This window comes from Lampetra fluviatilis, chromosome 51 (genome assembly GCF_964198595.1).
Source record: "Lampetra fluviatilis chromosome 51, kcLamFluv1.1, whole genome shotgun sequence".
Lineage (NCBI taxonomy): Eukaryota > Metazoa > Chordata > Hyperoartia > Petromyzontiformes > Petromyzontidae > Lampetra > Lampetra fluviatilis.
In genome coordinates, this window is record NC_136325.1 from 3,883,010 (window position 1) to 3,905,766 (window position 22,757).

Genomic DNA, 22,757 nt, shown 5'->3' on the forward strand with positions numbered 1-22,757 from the left:
GTACGCTCACTCAGTTTAATAACCATTGCTACAGTCTACATTATAGACTGCCAGTACACTCACTCCGATTAAGAACCAGGCTACAGTCTACATCAGTGGTTTTTTGTTTTTTATTATTTTTATTTCAGTATAGGTGTGGCCCTCCTATTGTTTGCTCGAGTTACTGCAGGACAAAAGGCCTCCACGAGAGAAAACTCGATAGGTATTTGGTCTACTCTTCCACGATGTACTTGTGAACAAGAGTAGAGATGTGGCCCTCCAATTGTTTGCTCAAGCTACTGCAGGAGAAAGGGCCTCCAATTGAGAAAAGCCGAGAGGGTTATTTGGTCTACTCTTCCACACTTGTACTCCACCACGTTACCTGTCAATCGACTAACTGTGGGTGTACCCATCCATGCTGCTGGGAGGGCACAGGCGCGCGGGGGATTTAGGATACTTGGTCACTGCTTCAACTGTCGTGCCAGAAATTTTAATTGAACCGGCGACGTCTAGATCGCAAGTGCAGTCTGCTAAACCATTACACCAAAGAATGTTACACTTCGATTTTAAGTTTTCGTGACTGCAGGGATGGGTACACCCACAGTTAGTCGAAACAATTGCTGTGGTTGTCCCACCTGATGACGGACGCTTGTGTTGTGTCCGAAACGTCGTGATTTCATTTTATTTTATACCTACGTGACTTTGCCGAAAGAAACAAAGAGTAATGTTATACTTACCAATCACTGCCTATTTCCTAAATACACATATTAACATTGTTTTACCCCTGACTTATTAGACCACATGTGTATTCCTCTCCGTGAAAATAAATACATTTGCCTTAGGTGCATGAAAAAAAACCAATGTGTCCAATCAATATTAATATGATACTTTTTTATTCACCAACACTTGTAGTATTAACGAGGACAGCACCTGGGTTCAAACCACACACCTTTGCAACTAGTGAAAAATGCGCCACCGCCTGGACACGTCAACGGATTATTAAACCTAAACTTTTATTTTACCACATAAGTCCCACTGAGCTGTATAGCTCTTTTTAAAAAGCGACCTGGCCACGAACGATAGCGCAACGAAGTGGCTTATCCCTGCGTGGAAATTTAAAGCGGCCAAATACTATAAACGAGCGACGTCGAGTCTAAATACGGAGGGAGAAACCGGAGGACCCGCGGAAAAATCCACGCGAATTTGCAATTCAAATATACAGCAGGCATCAGGGTCATTATAATAAACCACCACCGCCCCCCCCCGGAGTCACATCTGCAGACTTTCGTTACGCACCAGCCTTAATGTGGGCGAGGACAGGAGTTGGCACAGCCGACTTTGAGGAGGGAGGCTGTGCCGAAGAGCCGACGGCCGCCGTGATGCCGCTGGCAGACGTCACGGAGATCGGCTTCGAGATGGCTGGACGAGAAAGAGACAACGGTGTGAGAGAGACAGCTGTGTGAGCAACAGCTGTGTGAGCAACATCTGTGTGAGCAACATCTGTGTGAGAGAGAGACAAATTGCGTGATGCTTGTGAGCCATGGGCGGCACTCACAGGCTCCGGCAAAACTGGCTTTGCTACCAGGGGAGCCACTTGAATAAAAGTAATCGCGAATATCCACATGGGCGTAAGACAAGTCGAGAGAGAGACACACTGCTTAATCAGGGACTTTACCAAAATTATTCCCTTTCATCATACGTACGTTTTTGAATGTATACACGTGACTGGGAAGGGGAGCAATGATGCAGTGGTTAGCGCACTATACGATGAACCCGGCCACCTGAGTTTGATTCCCGGCTCAGGCAGGCATCGGGCATATTATGGATGGTAAAATATGTTGAATTTATTTTAATTATTACACAGATGACTGTATTTATTACACAGTTTAACCAGTTGCCTGACTATTTTACATGGGAAATCCGTGGTGCGTGAGTACAGTAGCAAAAGACAAAGACAAAAACATTAATATTGATCCTCTCCCTTTGCATAACTCCACCACTACTCACCCCAAGAGGCCTAGCTCTTCATCTCTGGTAAGTTCTATCTTATTCATAATAGAGGTTTTTTGGGTTAGATCGCGTGAATATATAAATGTGTCGTTAAAACCCGCCACCACCCGACACAGCCAACTAGTAAGGGTTGAACGTGCCAATTCGTCACTAGTACAGGGCACCGGTGTGTTGGAGAACCAAGCCACAACATTTACAAACTGAGTACGACGTTTCGCCAGTAGCTACAACTCGCTTCATCAGGCAACAGCCAGATTTGTGGAGAAGTCTTACTTTTCCGTTCCTTATATAGAGGCGTAGATGTGGTGACCACACTTCTGCGCTCTTGCGCTAGTTGTAATTACTGGCGAAACGTCGGACTCAGATTGTAAATGGTGTGGCTTGGCTCTTCCACACACTGGTGTGCTGTACGAGTATACTACACTATACACATTTTTTTTCCCCTTTACATTTCTGAAAGTCACTACGCGGTGGATACGTGAATCATGCTGCCATCTCCGAGGCGCAAAAAAAACACCCGGCACATTTAACTGGGCGAAGACAAATATCTCGTTACCAGGAGAGAGGGAGAACTACCTCTGGATTTGTCATCTCAAGCGGCGTATCATCATCATCATCATTGTTATTACGCAACTAACAAAAACCGGGAATTTCAATGCCCCGGGAAGACTTGCAGAGGACGTCTTTGGGAAAAAGCAGGACAGGTGGCAACTCCCTAAGTGTTTAGCCAGCCGACTGGCACACACCACAACATGCCCCAGGCCAAATCGGCCTGGCTGGCTGGGGCATGTTGTGGTGTGTGCCGCGTAGTCATGCGGCAACACGCGCACGTGTTTGTTTTCGCACGTGGGCTCGCGCATGCCTGCTGTTGGTGTTTGCGTGTGATCTGTTTGCTTGCAATTTTGCACGCGCGTGCACAGCATCACGCGCAGACCCCCGCGGACGCTTCGCAGCCACCTCGCCACCGTTGCGCTGCGTTGCCACGAGTGACGAATTGGCACGTTCTGTTTACGTGACAACCCTTACTAGTTGGCTGTGTCGGGTGGTGGCGGTTTTTAACGACACAACATTTATATATTTACGCGATCTAACCCAAAAAACCTCTATTATGGATGATATTGGTCGCGAATGCCTATGTGTTAAATTTCTATCTTATTACTAATTATTATTATTAAAAGTTAAAATGTATGTTACCTCATAGCCAGATGTGTTTTTGTACACTTCAATGACATTTAGTCACGCATTTTTTTCTATTCCAGAAATGTGGGCTAGGAATGCAACCCCCCATTTTAACATCATGTCTATAGGAAATTACAGTTCGCTTCAAGTATTTTCCAGCTAAGTCACCATACATCCCTCATGCATAGCGGGGGATTCAAGTTTTGTTTACAGGTAGGTGAGTGGCTAGGTAGGCAGGCAGGGAAGTAAGTGTGTGGTAAACAAGCAGCAAGGCAGGCAGGTCGTTCGAAAAAAAAGTGCATCCACACTTTATTGATGAAAATAAGAATAGGTTTTACCCTTAATTTCTAACAAAAAACAGGTGTAAAGATGTTCAAACACCAAACAGATACCTTTTGCAAGGCATCAAGTCTGCATTAACCACACGCACTTGTGGCAAAGCGTGCAAACAAACATGCTCCGACTTCTGGGTGTTTGAACATCTTAACACCTGTTTTATTTACAGAGAAGGTTAAAACCTATTCTCATTTTAATCATTTTGGATACTTGCAAAAAAGGTCCCATATCTACACTAGAGGGAAAGGGAAGTCTGGACCGCCCTACTCAACATAATGCCGCCGCGACCCTCACTAGGACGAGCAGACTGACAAACAAATGATCGAGCTACACTGTATTGTTACGGAGTACACCGATGCATTCATATAGGTTGTGTGTAGGCATGCAACCGTCTCAGTTTTTGGGGAGCTCAATGAAGACTGTCGTGTCTATAGTTGGGACAATTAATTATCCAATTGTAAACAATTATTCAACTCAAAATTGACAACCCTTTTTGTCGTGATTCATTACTTGGGCCCTTTTCAAATATGGTCACCGCCCTAAAATCTTGCCTCCTGAAGGCATTGAAACCACCGCACACGTGACACCCACACCAATGCCATCACAGAGCCTCACCCATTACCTCCCGTCGGCAACACACGGGAACAGAGGTGCGAGACTTTTTTCCCCAACTATCGTGTCGTGCAATTAGTCGAGTCATCAAACCCCGATAATAATCTCTGGAATAAATGGTTATGCAAAAAAAGTTTGGATATCGTGTTTGTACTCGTGTAAAAAGGAAAAACCCAGGACCACTTACTTGGTGCAAAGGTGGCGTGGACTATAGGCGAAGGGATCGGGTAAGGCACGGGCCGCATTGGATTGTAGGTCACGGGACTCTGGACAGCAGAGAACGGGCACAATGCAAATTCACGCAGGCAACTAAAAATGAATAAATGTCAAGCGAACCCAATTCACTCGTGTGTAAGAAATGGCAGCATGACTCAAGTGATTAAAATGACTTTCAAGTGTTCCCAGACACATGTTTTTGAGTAATTTCTACACGACTGTGGTAGTGGTGGTGATAATGATTTAGCAGCTGCTACTGCTGATGATGATACACAATATTGGGATGCATTAAGCAGGTCTAATTCACCAAATAATTACATTCGTGAATTATCATTAATTTAGATTGCTTTATATCAGTTACCTCTAATGTGATCAAAGTATGAGAAAGCAAGGTTGCAAGCTGACAGCGACCGTTTGAAGCTGTCCATGATTCCCGAGGTTCATTTTGCATTTCAAAACCATGATTTGATGTCATTCATCTGTGTAATTACCAGGCAGCTGCAACACTTTAACTTTTGACCCCCTGCAAATTGGCAGAAGAGAGCGCATTTGCCATTATGCAAACCTGTGTTCCCTTGCTCAAGCCACTGTGGACAGAACAGCCTCGACCAGAGAGGGGTCTACAGAGCCCCTTTAGAGTGTATTTGGCCTACTCTATCATGTTGGCAAAACATCTTGGCAGAGATGGGTGCACCCACACTTTAGTCCACCGCACGAGACCTGGCAATTTACTGTGGTGTACTCCTGGGTAGAACAGAGGTGGGGGAATTTAAGAAACTTGTGTCATTGTTTCAACTGCCATGCCGGGAGTGGAGTGGTCCACCGAGCCGTGGCCTGTTAAAAACAGAGCCGTCGCAGGCCACATTTGGCCCGTGGGCCACCAGTTGAAAAACCCATTGGTCTTCGATGTGTTTTCGGGTTGTACCATGAAGCCACAATACCTTGCTGATCTCGTCAAGGGGCGTAAACCATCACGTGAACTCCGATCATCCTCACAGCTGCAGCTTTTGGCTAGCCATCGAACAAAAGACGGTCACTGCATCGCACGCTTTCGGGTGCGCTTCTGCGGCGGTCTGGAATGCTCTTCCTTCTGATATTAGCAAGTCACTGGAGCTATGCACTTTTAAATCTACATTGAAAACCCATTTCTTTAGAACTGCTTTTTGTGTTTTGTTTGTTGTCCTTCCCCCCGCACCTACAATTAGCACGGTTGGCTACGTACGGTGTGAAAGAAATTCAACACAAACACAATGTTGCTTGGCATGATGTCCAAAGTTTTGCTCCGAATGCCACAAGTTTCTTCAGAGGGACATCATGCCGAACAACAAGCAGCACGACCCAAGAGCACATTGGACAGCAATAAAGCATGAGTTTGCAAACCTACGGAGGACGATTCCCCCAGCATTTAGTACAAAACCCTCTCGGCAGAGTGATTAAACTCCCTTGATCCGAGTGGGCAAGGAGAGGTGGACGAGCAAAGTGAGCTCTAAACAACAAATAATATATACAGTAGATTGTCAATTTATCCGCGTGCGGTTTATCCGATTTGCGGATTAACTGGGCACCTGAGATTTTGACATAAATTCGTGGATTTTCCTTTCAGCCCAAATGAATCATCTAAAAACAGTTATACATCGTTCTTGTTGGAAATGTTTATTACAAGTCATGTGCTTAGACCGACCAAATATGTGCTCCGGTTAATCCGAAATCCACGTGATCGCCTCTACAGTGCAGTAGTTGCATATCTTTGCAACAATGGCCTGAGTTTGACTGATGTTGATTGGCGTGGTTCTGCTCCCCACTTAGTGGGCAGAGAAGGAATGTATTATCACTGAGCACGTGCATTGATCGGTCAATTGTATATTCATGGTTTGTGGCAAAGAGATCCGCGGAAAATGAATATTTTTGGATTATCAGCAATTTTGAATTATCCAGTCATCCTCCCAGTCATTAGCATGGGTAATCGAGGGTCTACTGTGTATATTTGATATTGCACAAGCATAAACCACAGACAAGCAACACGTAAACAAATAACACTGCCCTACAAAGTAATATTTTATTCACCATCACAAATTAGTTAACGTATATATGTCTGACTTTTGAAGGATTTGCCAGTTACTTAATATCGAATGGGTTATTGTACATATTCCAATTTAACACTGTTCATTTAGAAACATTCTCAGCATTAATTTCCTATCTAGGTCATATGGTAAATATGACCTCGATAACTCTCTGCTATGAAGAGCCATTGAACATGTTGCGTGAAACTAAACAATATTTTATTTTACCAGGTAAGGCCCACTGAGGCATACAGCTCTTTTTCAGAAGTGACCCGTTCACAAATGATAGCTCAACTAAGTGGCTTATCATATAGAAATAAATAGCAGCAAAATACTCTAAACGCATGTTTCTAAATGTGGAGGGGAAAACCAGAGGACCCGGAGAAAAATCCACACGACCACGGGGAGAACATGCAAAACTTTAAATATACAGGCGTCAGGCTCGGGATCAAACCCACAACCTACTGTATACGAGGCGAGGTAGTTAACATCTCACCAACGAGTTTGTGATTCGTGAGCGTGAAAGTGAGAATGAGTCTTCTTACCGCCTTGCACGCTCCCAGAACGGAGGCAGCGACACCTCTTGTCCGTAAGTAAGGGTTCTCAGAGTCCTTGCTCAGCGTGTCCCTCTGTGAGATGGGGAGACAAGGGGTGGGGGGGATACACAAACACGCTCAGCACAGTGCCGGTCATCCACTTGGTGAACCGAAATTGTTTACTCGCTACCTTCAGAATTGCGATCCACTTGGTGAACCGAAATTGTTCACTAGCTCCTTTCAACAACGCGATCCACTTGGTGACCAAAATCGTTCACAACAGCGACTATCAATTAACCGGTAAATCTTTGAATTGAATATTGTGGGGAAGGACACATACTGTAGATTGTAAGGGTGACCTTAAATTCGCACCAAGAAAATCAATTACAGCATTTTGTCACAGGGAGAGACTGATCTCCGGAATAGAAATTGCTCAGGGGTGCCCAAGGATATGAGCAATGCCCCAAACTCATATGGGCATGGAGACACTGATGCAAATTCATTCTTTAGTAAACGTCAGCATCTCCCTGCTCAAATAAGCATGGGGCAGTGCTTTCCTCTATATTTCACTGGGAGCCAGCGGTGCAAGTTACACATTCCTATGCCAGCGAATCCATAGGATAGCCAAACTGAAGTTCCCACAATGCAATACCTATTTTGTGAATCATGGAGCAATGATGGGGGTTCATTTATGTCCCAGAGTGAAGGTCACTTCTGAAAAACACACGATTGAGAAAGCGCTGGCTTGTGTCTGCCTCACTCTATCTCCAATTGTCCGATCGTAAAGCAAATGAAACTCTGGACATCCGCGAGTGCTGCTCACACATTGACGCACACCGACTACTATATTTTAAGGTAGGGCGGGTTTATTCAGTGTGAGGTACGGCTCTGCCACCGCCTTCCCCATCTACAGCCGACAGCGTTGGACGTTAATGGCACGGTGAGTCATGTGGAATGGATTTTTTCGGGCTCCTTGTGGTGAGATATGGTCTACACACCGAGAGAGGAAATCACCACGTATTCACTATTTATAGCGGGGCAGCTTGTGTGACCAAGTCAGCAATTTAGCTATTAACCCAATGTGCATGTCGTAGGTCTCTGTAGCCATACTTTACCAGTGTTTCCAATACAGACATACAGAACCGCATCTAAATTCCAACTTCATATACAGTGATTGCTTTAAACTAATATTCAATTATATATTCTCAGGAAGCCCTCGTGAGTTTAAAGGTTCTCTTTCAGATAGTAATAAAAACATACATTTGGCTTTTTTCTTTCAATTATATTCCAATTATGCTATGTTATGAGATGACTATGACACTGGAATGCTCACAAATGACCAGTGTACCACCTGGTATTGGAGAGTAGCCCAGGATATTGATTAATAAATACCTCGGAAGTCACTTAACAGTTGGTCTCTTTATCCACACGAGATGCACACAATGTATATATGCCTTGAAAAATGTCCGTTGCATGAAAAGCATTTCAAGTTCAAACATTTTAAAAGTTGGAAAAAGCAAAATGAAGTTGAAAAACTAATTTTTTTTTTCCCTTAATGTTCAATGGACCAGGTTCTACACTGGAGATCCCAGCTTAATTATGGGTGGTTGCTAGTATTTGAGCCTTGTATCGAAGTGGTGCTGGCTTAGTGCTCTGACTTGTACATGCCTCATCTGGGCAATTTAACCCCCTCCCCATTGATAGGTCATACACCGATTTAATGATGAAAAAAAGGTAAATGTGCAGCCCTGAAATTGCATGCTCCCCCCCACTGCTGGTAGAAGGGCGTCCGCTAGAGGGAGCACGAGAGAACCCCTCGATCGGGTGTTTGGCCTACTCTTCCACGCTGGCCAGGTATGGGAGTACTCATCTTACCAGATGCGACCTCTGCCAATTGACTGTGGTGTACCCATCAATACTGCTGGGAGGACGGATGCGGGAGCATTGTGAAATCAAAACCATTGCTTTAACTGCCGTGCCGGGAGATTGAATCAAACCGGCAGCCTCTGGATTACAAGTCCAGCGTGCTAACTATTACATACACCATGTCAGCTTCCTATTTAATGTACAGCTTTATAAAGAACCCTTCATTATATTACCAACGAGTGCATCGTACCCAATGGTGCAATTACTGCGTCAACCACCAATTCAACTGCTGAGTTTCTGCATTACAGATAATTAATGCACCACAACATATTGCATCATAAATATATGGGAAAAAAAATGTACGCGAAAAAGACATGCGAGTCGATAATAGTTCAGTTTCTTTTTGGATGAAGCCCTCTCTCATGTATGTTGAACTTCTTTCACAACGTCCATAGCCAACCGTGCTAATCGGATGGGCATGGGAAACCGGAGGTGCAGGTGTTGTTTGCTCACAACCCAACCCATGTTGATCATCTTGAGTTGGTGAAGGGGGGTGGCAAAAATGATTAGCCGTGACCAGGAATAGAACTCATATTTCTGGGTTCAAACAACAGGGCTCTTGAACTCAGAAATGAACTTCTTTCGCACCGTATATAGCCAACCGCACTTTCAATTGTGTTCATATATGTGTCTCATTTGTCCTTTCTTACATGCTCTTTCTCATGCCTTATCAGTACTGTTTTATTGACACTGTCTGAACCATCATGTTTCACAACTTCTTGTTCCGTCTCTGATTCAGACCATTACCATGAAGACATTCCGTTTTTTTTGTATAAATAGAAAATAACTGATTTGTACGCATGCACTTTGATGCCACGTGTAATGAGATTATAAATCAATTCACTATTGCACCTTCTTAGGTTTTTTCGGTAAAGTCACGTAGGTAAAACATCAAAATGAATGAAAATAAAATAAAATCAAAAATCACGACGTTTCGGAGGCAACACAAGTCTCCGTCATCAGGTGGGACCGTCACAGCCAGATTAGCTGCATCAAGTGAGGCAATGATTCAAGATGTAATCCCTTAAAAGAGAGTTGAGGGGGGGAGGAGAGGGAGGGGGGAGCTCATCAGACTATGGTAGCCAATGAATGGAACGTATCGGGAGGGAGGGGGGGCGAGGCCAAAAGGGTGGGCGACGGCGTACATCTTGAATCATTGCCTCACTTGATGCAGCTAATCTGGCTGTGACGGTCCCACCTGATGACGGAGACTTGTGTTGCCTCCGAAACGTCGTGATTTTTTATTTTATTTTCATTCATTTTGATGTTTTACCTACGTGACTTTACCGAAAAAACCTAAGAAGATGATTCCTTGCAGTCACGAAAGCTTCAAATCTAGAATCACTATTGCACGTTGAACGTCCAGCCCATCGGCCTAATACTGGATATAAAACAAAAGTCAAACCAGTTCATAACAAAAAAAACAATTGAGTTAGATCTCGGAAATATAAATGTGTCGTTAAACCCACCACTACCCGACACAGCCAATTAGTAAGGTTTGTCACGTAAACAACACGTGCCAATTAGTTACGACTTCAGTACCACGGACCGATCTTTTGGAAAGTAAACCAACAACATTTACAATTCGTACCGTGACATTTTGCAGGTGATTACAACCATTTGGCGATTAGCCAGAATTTACGTGACAAACCTTTACTACTAAGTGGCTACGTCGGGTGGTCGCGGGTTTAACGACACAATTAAATTTACGTGATCTAACCCCCCCAAAAAAAACCTTTATCGAGGATAATATTGGTCGCGAAAGCCTACTACGTGTTAAACTGCCAAATCAGTTGGACTGTTTCCATCCCTTCAAAAAAGTCAATCCCAGCGAAGTTTTACAACATAGGCCCATGTTAAGCAAAGCGAGTGCTTACACAGAGCAATGAGCGCAAATCCATCAAATGCCGCATTTAGGACCAGGGAAGGGGCCATCAACATTAGCCATCTCTTCTTACAAAGGGAGTAATAATAATGACAATTCGTGGGAAAAAAACTACTACGATGAGTCCATACATCATCGCTGTATGCCGTGGAAAACAAGCAGGCAGAGAACCTCTATTAAGGCACCGTGCGCGTGCATTTTACAATGGAGACCCGTGAAAAATTAAATTCAGGGAGAAAACAATAAAATATGCACACACTCATATTCTTAGGTTTTTTCGGCAAAGTCACGAAGGTAAAAACATTAAAAAGTAAAATAAAATAAAAATCACGACGTTTCGGAGGCAACACAAGCTTCCGTCTTCAGGTGGTACCGTCACAGCCACGACAGCTGTATCAAGTAAATGAGAGATTGCAGGAGCTACCACTCCGTTTATATAATGGTTGGAGAAGGTGGTGGGGCAAGGGCCGCATACTTTTATTAATATGGTAAGGTGAGGCTTAAGACTAAGAATAGACTGCATAACAAAGGCTGAGCCTATGTTATGGAGAGGTGCGGTTTGTGACGCGACCTGGGACAAGGAGACCACCACTAAACATGGTAAAACTGTAATGGTTGTCTGTCAAATACGATTGGCAAATAAGTGTAGTTAAATCTTTTTTGCATGGTTAATCACATCTTTCCAATGATTACTCACACACTCGCTCGCTCTCTTCATTTACCCTGAAGAGCACCACGAGGTTTGAAGGCTCTCTTTCAGGAACTAAACGAATAAATTATGTTGTATGTATGTTTGTGTGTTGAACTTCTTTTGCATCGTACGTACCCAACCGTGCTAAATCGGAGGTGCGGGGGAAGGACAACAAACTAAACACAAGGAGCAGTTCTCAATAAATGTTGCTGTGAAGTATTATAGGTAGCAGCTAATATAAGTAGTTCATTCTGTCTCTACATTGGCTTTCCAGACCAGTATTATTATCAAGCTACAATTGTTTAAGCAAGCTCTAAGCGGAGCCAATGAGCCAAAGGACAATAACAGATTTTGAATATTTTCAAGAAAGTTCTGCAAAAGGATATATTTAGAGCTTCAAAAACACCACTTAAGGTCCACGCGACATGCGCAGGTGATAAAATGACTCTATCATCTGCCAACTGCTGGTCACTCCCCTTATCCTTGTGTAGTGTAATAGCGCCGGCTGGTGGACAGCGACAGCAACTGTGGTGGACAGACAGTACACACACCGGTCAGGGTGTGTTGGCAGAGCGGAGGAACTAGGGCAAGGGTCACGGAGAACCCTATCTGGAGGCCCCTGGAACCTGCTAGTGGGTTCGAGAAGGGAGGCACGGTCAGGGTGGAGCCAGGCCACACTGGTAGCATAAAAGGAGCCGAGAGCTCCTTTTATGCTACCAGCGGATGACACCCAACTTTTTGTCATCCAAATTTTTTCAAAATGTATATTTGTCCTCCAATCTCATCCTGACTGAACTATTGTTGTCACGTCATGCGATTAAGAAGCCACTGAGATCTCTTGCAGAGCAATTCAACAACGGCGCACAGAACTGGATATTGCAGAGCTGCGTCTGAGATCGCACAGAAGTGGATACCGCAGAGCTGCGTCTGAGATCGTTGCAACTGACCTCTGCTCATCAATGTAGAGGGCAGTAATTTCCCACCAACCCTGCCGCAAAAAGTATCGTTCAATGGAATAACAAGCTAATATTTTAATCCCATAGCTAAAATGTAACCACGTTAGTGGCGGAATCAATATTAATGTGATTGGTTTTTTCAGTCATTTTTGAATGGGAAGAGATCATCTCACGTACAACTTTTTAAAACAATTTTTGGACATTACTGAAACAATGATACATATGTAATGCGAGCGTAAATGGGCAGGTCAGATGTGACGATCCGAGAGGGAGGAGTCAGGGTCACGTGGGGGAGAAGTTATAGCGGAGAGACAGAAAGACATCTAGGAGCAGTCGAGGGAGTGAAGAGGGGAGACCACGTTGGGTGGTCGCCGTGCCTCAGCCTGGTGGCTGAGGGGCTCATGACGGCGCCAGCCAGCGGGGTGGAGGAGAGTATGGGAATAGAGACAGAGAGAGGCCACGCAGGGCAGAGAGTGGAGAGTGGCGAGATCGCCATCGTCGGCCAGCGGTGACCGAGCACGAAGGAACGGGGAGCAGCGGTGGAGCTGCAGTGAGGGTAGCCGGAGGACTGCACAAAGGGAACCTGCAGCGGAGCTGCATCGGAGTGGAGAAAGGCTACGGGAGCGACGGCAGCTGTCGAGCTGCCAAGCGGGGAGGCTCTGAGCGAGGGCCGTGTGGGACAAGTGTAAAGAACCCAATAAAGGACAACGGAGACAGACCCAGTGAAAGAGTCCTTTATTACACATATATATGTAATAATCCTCCCAGAGACGGCTTCGGAATCGGTCCTTTTATTTCCACTCCACAATACACTTTGCTCACTCACTCTCCGTTGCTGGCAGACAACGGAGAGAGGACAGACTACGCACTAAGTCCCCACCGCGCACGTGGCAACCCCAGCCCCCGTCCGCGCGTGACCCTGCTCTTGTCAGTTTCAGTCTGCTCCCGATCGTTCCCCTCCACTCGCTCTTAATACCTTCGTCACGTGGTTCCCCCAGCCAATCGTACATGGACAGCTTCGACCATTCTCGATGGTTCCCTGTCAATCCCGGGACCACGCCCCTCATCCGGCTCCCCATTGGCTGGGGCCCCGAATGGCTAGGCCAATCACTCCTGATGACCTGTCGTGATGACGCATGGGCCATGGTCCCTATCTCAACCCTTATTGGCTACAAGCAGGACCGGCAAGCCAATCCCCACGTGAACCCTCTATGGCTGTTATTACATCACCCCACCCCCAGTGAAAAAATTTAGCCGTCTCGGCTGGGAAAAGGGTGAAGAACCAATTCCGCAACATCTTATTAGGGCACCAAGGTGCGTTTAACAATTTGAGGGTGAACCGGCGTTCCCGCGCCTAACAACATTTAAAACAGTCACCCATAATAATAAAAAAAAATCACAACATACATTAGGGCGCCCCTGCAGCGCGGTAACGACAGGGAATCAGCGAAACGATCAAACGTTAACGAAATGGAAGAGATTTCGACCGCGTACGCGACGCGGGACCCTCTCCGCTCCCAGCGCAAGGTCGCTTTGCTTCCGGATGGACAGGAGGTGGCAGGCTCGAAGAAGAAGTCGGTTGTTGGTGCTTGGTCACGTCCAGGGCGGGCCCCGTTGGAGGGGGGGCAGCGGGGGCTTCCTCAGCCCTCAGAACCTGTTCATCTGCAGGAGGCACAACACAATCCCCCCTGGGATCAACGGGCGTGTCCAGCGGCGTAGTCGGCCCAGCAGAACCCGGCAGGTCAGCTATTGGGGATGAAGGACCGACACGCGCGTCAACATAGGGTTTAAGTCGCGAGGAATGAACATACCACCGACGTTTGCCGTATTGAACGCGGATACTTTGCGAGTTCCGAACGTCTACGAGCGTCACAGGCCCCCGCCATGGCCTGTGCAGTTTAGGGGATGTGCCCGCCGGTACCTGGGGGCAGTGGAGCCACGCCAGGTCTCCCACTGACCAAGGCATGCGAGTATGCGATCGACGCGCGTACCGTTCGTTCCTTGCCTGAGCACGGGCCGTCGCACACCGGGCAGCCTCTCGCGCTTCCGTTACTCGTTCAAGCGAGTCACGCACGTGGTCAGGCAGGGAGCGGGACGGTTGTTTACTCGGCGTACCCAGTTGTACATCGATGGGTGCAACATTTTCACGGCCATACATAAAAAAAAACGGTGAGTATCCCGTGGACGTGTGCGGAACCATGCGGTATGCCGCCAAGACGCCTGGTATGTGCAAGTCCCAATCGGTTTGCTTTTCACTGATTGTGTGACAAAGCATAGCGGAAAGGGTACGGTTGAATCGTTCCACCATACCATCTGTTTGTGGATGGTATGGGGAGGTGCGAACTTTTATTGTACCTAGCGCGTCACAAACTTCCCTAAGCAATTTAGAGGAGAAATTCCGGACTTGATCTGTGAGCAGCCTTTCAGGTGCCCCCTTGTCCATGACATACCCGTTCAAGAAAGCGTCGGTGATGGACGCTGCCGTTTGGTCGGGCAGAGGCCAGGCCATCGGCCATCGAGAAAAATATTCCACCCCGACCAGAAGGTATTTATTGCCCCTAGCCGACGGGGGAAACGGCCCCAGAATGTCGAGAGCCACTAATTCGTTAATACGGGACACTTCAATGGAACGCAACGGTGGTACATAGTGGTTCCGAGGCGGCTTCCTTTTCGCACAGTCATGGCACGAGCGGACAAAATCATTGATGTCCGCCGTCATACCGGCCCAGAAAAAATCCTTTTGCATCGCAGCCACAGTCTTTTGGACGCCAAGGTGCATCAACTTATCAGCGTGCAGAGCACGGAGCAGGTCGTAGCGAAGCGAAGTAGGCACCACCAAGCGTGGTCGGTCAGACACCCCGTCGGTACACATTAGCAATCCCGACTTACCCCGGAACATCTGCCACTTCCAGCCCGCCAATTGCGATTTCTGTTTCCCAACCAATTTACGTAGTGGAGACAGCGAGGCATCGGCCTCCTGCTCGCGCAACCAGACCGCGTGCGGCAACCGTAAGGTGTCATCGGTGTCCACCGACACCTGCTGGTCCTCCTCTTTCGCTTTCGCCCCTGCGTCGTCCTCATTCGCCATCGCCCCCATAACCGGGCAGGGCAACGTGGGCGGTGCGGCGCAGCGGTGCGTGCCCGTCAGGCAAGTGCACGGAGGAACGGGCGGCAGCCTTGAGAGCGCATCAGCGTTCGCATGACGGGCTCCCTTTCGGTACGTTATATCGAAGGAAAATTCCTGTAACGATTCCAACCACCGGGCCAATTGGCCTGACGGCTGATCCAATTTGAGGGAATATTGCAAAGCCGCATGATCAGTGCGGACCAGGAATTTCCGTCCATACAGGTACGGTCGGTACAATCGAACAAAATGGACAATTGCCAAAAGTTCCCGCCTTGTCACGCAATACCGCGTTTCCGCAGGGGACAGAACCCTGCTGCCATACGCCACCACTCTCTCAACCCCATCCTTACGTTGCGACAAAACGGCCCCAATGCCGATATCACTAGCATCCGTATCAAGGATGAACGGCTGTGAAAAATCTGGGTAATCTAACGTAGGCGCCGTGGCGAGGTGGTCCCGAAGTGCCATAAAGGAACTTTCTTCCTCCGCCCCCCATTTAAACCTTTGATTTTTGCCAGTCAGAACGTGTAATGGTTTTGCCAACGTCGCAAAGTTCTTAACGAAGCGGCGATAATACGAAGCGAATCCAATAAACCGCCGAACATCACCCACTGAAGTGGGTGTGGGCCACTCACGTACACACTTCGTTTTCAGAGGGTCAGTGGATACGCCGTCCGAACTGACAATATGACCCAGGTAACGAACGGAGTGTTGCAGGAGGTGGCATTTCCTCGGTTTAAACTTAAGGTCAGCCGCACGCATTCTTTGAAAAACTGTCTCAAGGCGTAGGAGGTGTTCCTCGAACGTGCGGCTAAAGACAATTATATCGTCTAGATATATGAGGCACGTTTCCCACTGCAGTCCCGCCAACACCAATTCCATGAGCCGCTGAAACGTGGCCGGAGCCGCGTTCAGGCCCATCGGCAGCCGATTAAATTCAAAGAGGCCTTGCAGCGTGCGGAATGCCGTTTTAGGTTTTGACTCGTCATCGAGGGGAAGCTGCCAGAAGCCCGAGGACAAGTCAAGGGTGGAAAAGAATTTAGCACCCGATAAAGCATCCAATGAGTCATCCATCCTCGGTAAGGGGTACGCGTCCGCTACCGAGATTTTGTTCAACCGGCGGAAATCAACGCAAAACCTCGTACCACCATCTTTTTTCCTAACCAAAACGACGGGCGCGCCCCAAGGACTATTGGATGGCGAGATAATATCCGCCGCCAGCAATTCATCTACCGCCCCACGCACGTGTTCCCTTTCCGCCGGGCTCATGCGGTGAGGGTGCATACAGATAGGTGGCGATGCACCGGTTTCAATATGGTGCAACAAAAGCGATGTGGTCCAAATCATTCCTGCTGAACACATCAGCGTACTGCAACAACAGCGAACGCAAGGCGTTCCTATGTTCATTTGACAAGGAAAAATTCTCTCCGCATAAATCCGCGATCCAGCGTTCTTGTGAACGATCATGCGGAGACCCATCAGCAGGCATCCGAGCGCGCGGCGGTTTTTCACAAGAGGCGTAATCGGTAGTGGCGTGGGCCAGCACCGACCCCTCCGGAACAACAACGCGATCAGGTCCCCCATTCAAGACCTGTATGAAAGGTGCCTGACCTGGGCGCACAATCGTTTGTGCCGCCGCCAAAGAAAAAGATTTCAATACGGAATTCGATGGGGATAATAGCACGCCTTTCGCACCCTTTCCCATTTGAAGCGGTTTTCGGTAACGTAGCGGAATGAGCATTTGCGCTCCCGATGGAACTTCCACCGTAGCCGCAACTACAGCAGTAACTGCGTTACCTGTAGGCGCCTTGGCCAGCAGGGAAGGCAGGAACGCCATCCTACGACCCCCCGGCATTTCCAAACAGTCCTGGTCGACCCGTATTCGCAACGGCATCCGGCGCAGGAAATCCGTCCCCAACAAGCATGGAACAGCTAGCGAGCGAGAAATTAACACAGGTCCTGCGGCGGTAATATTTCCGATAGCGATGCTCACATCCACCTGTCCGCAGATACCCATGCTCCCCCCATTGGCGGCAACACACGCATCATTAACCTTGCGTATTCTCGACGCAGGAATGGACAACAAATGAAAAATGACATCCGAAATGATGGTAGCCGATGCGTCAGTGTCCACCAAGATACGGACGTCAACGCCATCGATGGTACCGCGTACCGTCGACGAGCCCGACGCCGCAGCCACAATCCTGCGAGCCAATTTCTTCCACTGTGTAGCAGAGCGTGTCAATGGAGCAGAAGAAGTAAAATTGGCCTTAGGAGTGTAAGAATGAGTGTGAGTGGATGAGTGATGTGACACGACCTGCCGGGTGCCCGATTTGTGCCGACTCGCCCGAGGTTGTTGCAGCTCCGCGGCAGGTAGAGGAGATGGAGGTGCCCTCGGCGGAGGAGGCGACAGCAGAGGTCGGCAGCGGCAGTCACGGACGAAGTGGCCCCGTCTGCCGCACTTAAAACACGTGGCCGACGTCGGCCGGTGGTCGGACGACCCGGCCCTCGCACGCGGTCGGGCCGTGTAGTCGTCCCGCTGGTCGCGCAGCCGCCGGCCCGGAATCCTACGCGGGACAGCAGCAGCCAGCATGTCGTCGTCGCCCGAGTCGTCGGAGCAGTGGACAACCAGTCGCGGAGACCACCCCAGAGGCGGCCCGTCGATCTCGGGTTTCCCCGTCCACGCCGCCATCTGGTCCCACCGCTTGATATTAAACTTAGCGTCCAGGCAGCGCGCCACCCACCGCGATGAAAGCGGTTCGTGGCCGCACACTGGTAGAGAGATGTTGAGCTCCTGAGACAACTCCAGCATGCGGGAAAGGATGAGTGGATCCAAATGCTCGGCCGTTGCGTCGGGGTAGGCGGCCATGGCCATCGCCATCAACGCCCCCCGATAGGCCAACGGCGATTCCTCCGGTGCCCGGCGACGCGACATAAATTTTCTGGTGGCCGATGTCGGCGGGTCGTAAAATTCCGCCATCTCTGTGAGCGCATCCTGCAGTGTCTTCTTCTTGGACGCCGGAATGGAGCGGAAGACTCCCAGAGACACATCATCGAGCAGCGTAGGTAGCGCTCCCAGCGCTTCATCCTCCGTCCAGTTGACAGATCTAAAAGCCGACTCGAAGCGCCACGTAAAAGCACTCCAATCGCCCCCGGCGATAAATTATTTTATTTGTGGAAGGCGATGTCCGCGGTGGCAGGCGCGTGCCGCGGGCGTCTCCGGCCGCCGTTCCCGCTCTCCACTCGGTGCAGACAAAATGGCGTCCGGCGGCCGCGTGGTAGCAGGCGCGCCCAAAATGGTGGCCGACGACTCCGGCGCAGCCGCCCCACCCAAGACGATGGCGTCCTCCCGCGTGGCAGGAGAAATGGCGGGTCCCGCTTCCATAGCAGGACCCCTTCCCACGGCGTCCAGCTGATCGGCGATCTGGCGACCCACGGCTGGTGAGGACGCCACCGCGGTCACCAGGCTTAGCAGAATTGCGCGCAACGACTCAATCTGCTCCGCCATCAGCCGCCATTCGTCTCTCGGTCCTGCGGTGGTCGCATCTTCCCGCGGTCGACGCTGAGAGGCGTCGAGGCGAGCGTCGTCAGCCGGCGGCACCAGGGCTGTAGCTCCCAACAGCTCATCTTCCTCCGTCTCGGCCTCTTCTTCCGACAGAGGCACGGGCAGGTTCTTTTTTCTGAGGTGTTTAGACATCTTGACGATCGTCCAAACAGTCGCAGAATTACTTCTGACACCAGTGTAATAATCCTTCCAGAGACGGCTTCGGAATCGGTCCTTTTATTTCCACTCCACAATACACTTTGCTCACTCACTCTCCGTTGCTGGCAGACAACGGAGAGAGGACAGACTACGCACTAAGTCCCCACCGCGCACGTGGCAACCCCAGCCCCCGTCCGCGCGTGACCCTGCTCTTGTCAGTTTCAGTCTGCTCCCGATCGTTCCCCTCCACTCGCTCTTAATACCTTCGTCACGTGGTTCCCCCAGCCAATCGTACATGGACAGCTTCGACCATTCTCGATGGTTCCCTGTCAATCCCGGGACCACACCCCTCATCCGGCTCCCCATTGGCTGGGGCCCCGAATGGCTAGGCCAATCACTCCTGATGACCTGTCGTGATGACGCATGGGCCATGGTCCCTATCTCAACCCTTATTGGCTACAAGCAGGACCGGCAAGCCAATCCCCACGTGAACCCTCTATGGCTGTTATTACATATACATGAAAAAAAATTACAAGCTTGAAAGCAAGAAGAATCTGCCAGTGCTCACTCTGTTATTTAAAAAAATGAATCAAGCCACCCCGGTATGTGTTACTGGAAGTAAGTCGTTTTTATTCGATAACCATTCCCTAATCGTTGCTAACTTTACATATCAAAGAAGTAAACACATTTTTGCAATGCTTTCTTGTGTTGTATGAATTGTCACTGCTACAGGGCACGTGGAGGATTTACTATCGAGGCTATGATCTCACTTGACAGACATGGTGACATATGAGCCCCAAATAAAGCAGTTCATTATCTTTTGAGAAAAAACATAATCCACCGCTTATATAAAATACCACACACCCATCTTAACGTCATAGCAACTGCAAAATACCAACATTCAAAAATAAAATCTAAGTGGGATAAACATCTCCTGTGTATAATAATATATTATGTAAGTACCTTAACACTCACCCGCTTTAGACCAATTCATACACTTTGATTAAATGATGAGCAACTGAACAGACTAGAAGAAGCACCCACTTTGCATTGGTTGGACACATAAGACAATAACAGATAAAAAAGAGGCAAACGTTGAAAAGTGTGTAAAGTAGTACAAACATCAATGCAGGCCATGAACTACACTCGGTGAGAGAAAGAGGAACGCACATACGAAAGAGAACATATGTAAGAGAACATACCCCACCGACACAACTACCAAAGTTGAAAACATAATTTCGACTGAGTTTGTAAGCATTTTCTTATCCTCATGAAAGAACCCAAGAATAAAGTGGGACTTTCAAAAGGGTGGAAAAAGAAAGGATAACAGATAACACGCTCGACGCAATGCACCCTCAGAATTCGGGCTCGAACGGGAGCATCCAGCCTCGCTGGCCTACTGCGGGAGGGGTAATGATCGGGAGCAGTGCATTTACTATTTAAACTAAACTAACAATTTTTATTTTACCAGGTAAGGCCCCCTGAGCAATTTAGGTCTTTCTCAGAAGCAACCTGCCACAAATGATAGCTCAACGAAGTGGCGGCTTATCATCATGTGGAAATTTAGAGCAGCTAAATGCTCTAAACGCATGTTGTTGATTCTAAATGTGGAGGGAGAAACAGGAGAACCCGGAGAAAAATCCATGCGACCACGGGTAGAATATGCAAACTCAAAATATACAGGTGTCAGGTTCGGGGTTGGACCCATGAGCTCCTGTATACCAGGCGAGGTAGTTAACATCTCTCCACCGTGACACCCCAAACCTTCGCTGAATCCCAAACGGAAACACTGCGAATGCGTCTCCCCGCTGTGTGAGGCGGAGAAACAATGTAACCAAATGGAACCAGAAATTAAATAACATAAACGCCGATGTCGAAGTTTGTCAATCTTGTTATCTCCCAAGAGCAACGGGTTTACCTTGTGTTAAGGAGGGTGGTGGCGTAGTATCCAGAGTCCATCTACCATTGTGACCATTAAGAAAAGTGAGTGGGCCCGGGCAGGACGCATCGCGACAAGTGACGATGACTAGTGGTCGAGGCAACAAAAGTAGTAACAGCAATCAAGAGGAGGTATTATACTGCGGAGATGGAGAGATGAAACGGCTCGTGTGCCACAAATTAGATGGATTGGTGAATATTCAGACTCCTAAGAGATAGACGGTGGTGGCTTGGGGAGGTTCTCATCCAATTTGATTATCCCATGGATTTATACAGTACATATACATTATAATAAAAGGCAAAGTTGTGATTATGTGTGTCTGTTCAAAATGTTTAGCGTACTTCCCGACATGCAACAAACTTGAAATTTGCCATGTGGGTACTTTCCAGACTGTACACCACGCAAAAATGATAAAAATACACGTAACGCATTCTAGCGTAGCGGTTAGCGCGCCGCGCTACGAACCCGGCGATCCGAGTTCGATTCCCGCTCACGGCCACCACCGGTGACGATTATTTCAACCGGTCCTTGGCCTCCCCTAGGTCGACTCAGCCTCAAACGAGTAACTGCTGTGGTGTGTGAACATCGCCACTGGGGAGACAAAGGCGGCCGGGCGTAGTGAATCCAAGTCAAGGGCGAAGCCGGATAGTAAAGCTAGTATGCAATATGCAGAATATTGCCTCTCTATTCGTGAGGGATACGTTCTGGAGATGCTCTTGAATGGCAAATTTTGTGGAAAATATTGGCCAGACGCGATTCGCGGAAAGCCAAAATCGCGGACAGCAAACTTGTGAATGACCAGGGGATGGTGTACGTCTAAATTGTACACACAAACAGTGGTGTGTCGCAGGGAAGCTGTCCTACCGAATGGAAACGTAGCCGGATTTTCTGACGCGTTCATTATGTTTTTTTACTTATAATAAAACAACAGGGGGGGAGGGAGATCTCACGAACCTGCCAGGCTAACCGACCGAACAATAATTAGTGCACCGGCGAACTTATGGCATTGCGATGCTACCACGCTGCGAAGGAAGGGGTGGGTGTTGACGAACCATCGCGAGCGAGGGGCGGGGAGGAGCGCCCAGTGCGCCAGACACTGCGGCGTTTCGCCGTCCCACGCACAAAGCCACTTTGGGGGCCAGTAAGCCAGCGCGCACGTACGTGCAGTCAAAAATAGATATTGTGCGTGCAGTCGTTCCCGGGATATGTGTTCCACTGTAAGCATCCCATTGTATGTGTAATGTAGTAACTCGGCGGGAGACGACTTCACGGGTAACACACTCTTTATTTTATCAAACTTGGTTACAGGTGACTAACACCTACTTTGTATCTCGGGTGACAAACACCCACTTAGCTACTTGGCGACTAACGCCCACTGAGCTACTCGGATGACCAACATCCACTTAGTACTCGGGTGACGAACACCCACTTAGCTACTTGGCGACTAACGCTCACTGAGCTACTCGGATGACCAACATCCACTTAGCTACTCGGCGACTAACGCCACTGGGCTACTCGGATGACCAACATCCACTTAGTACTCGGGTGACAAACACCCACTTAGCTACTTGGCGACTAACGCCCACTGAGCTACTCGGATGA

At 48.3% G+C, this 22,757-nt stretch overlaps 1 protein-coding gene across 1 annotated transcript in view; it reads right to left on the reverse strand.

Annotated features, from left to right (window-relative positions):
- Nucleotides 1–22,757, reverse strand: part of PROSER1 (proline and serine rich 1) — a 66,547-nt gene that overhangs the window by 8,512 nt on the left and 35,278 nt on the right. Inside the window, exons 7-9 of the mRNA XM_078878568.1 lie at nt 6,938–7,021; nt 4,304–4,382; nt 1,276–1,398 (exon numbers count right to left, since the gene is read on the reverse strand). Of these exons, the coding sequence (XP_078734694.1) occupies nt 1,276–1,398; nt 4,304–4,382; nt 6,938–7,021 (286 nt within the window). The remainder of the gene's footprint in view (nt 1–1,275; nt 1,399–4,303; nt 4,383–6,937; nt 7,022–22,757) is intronic.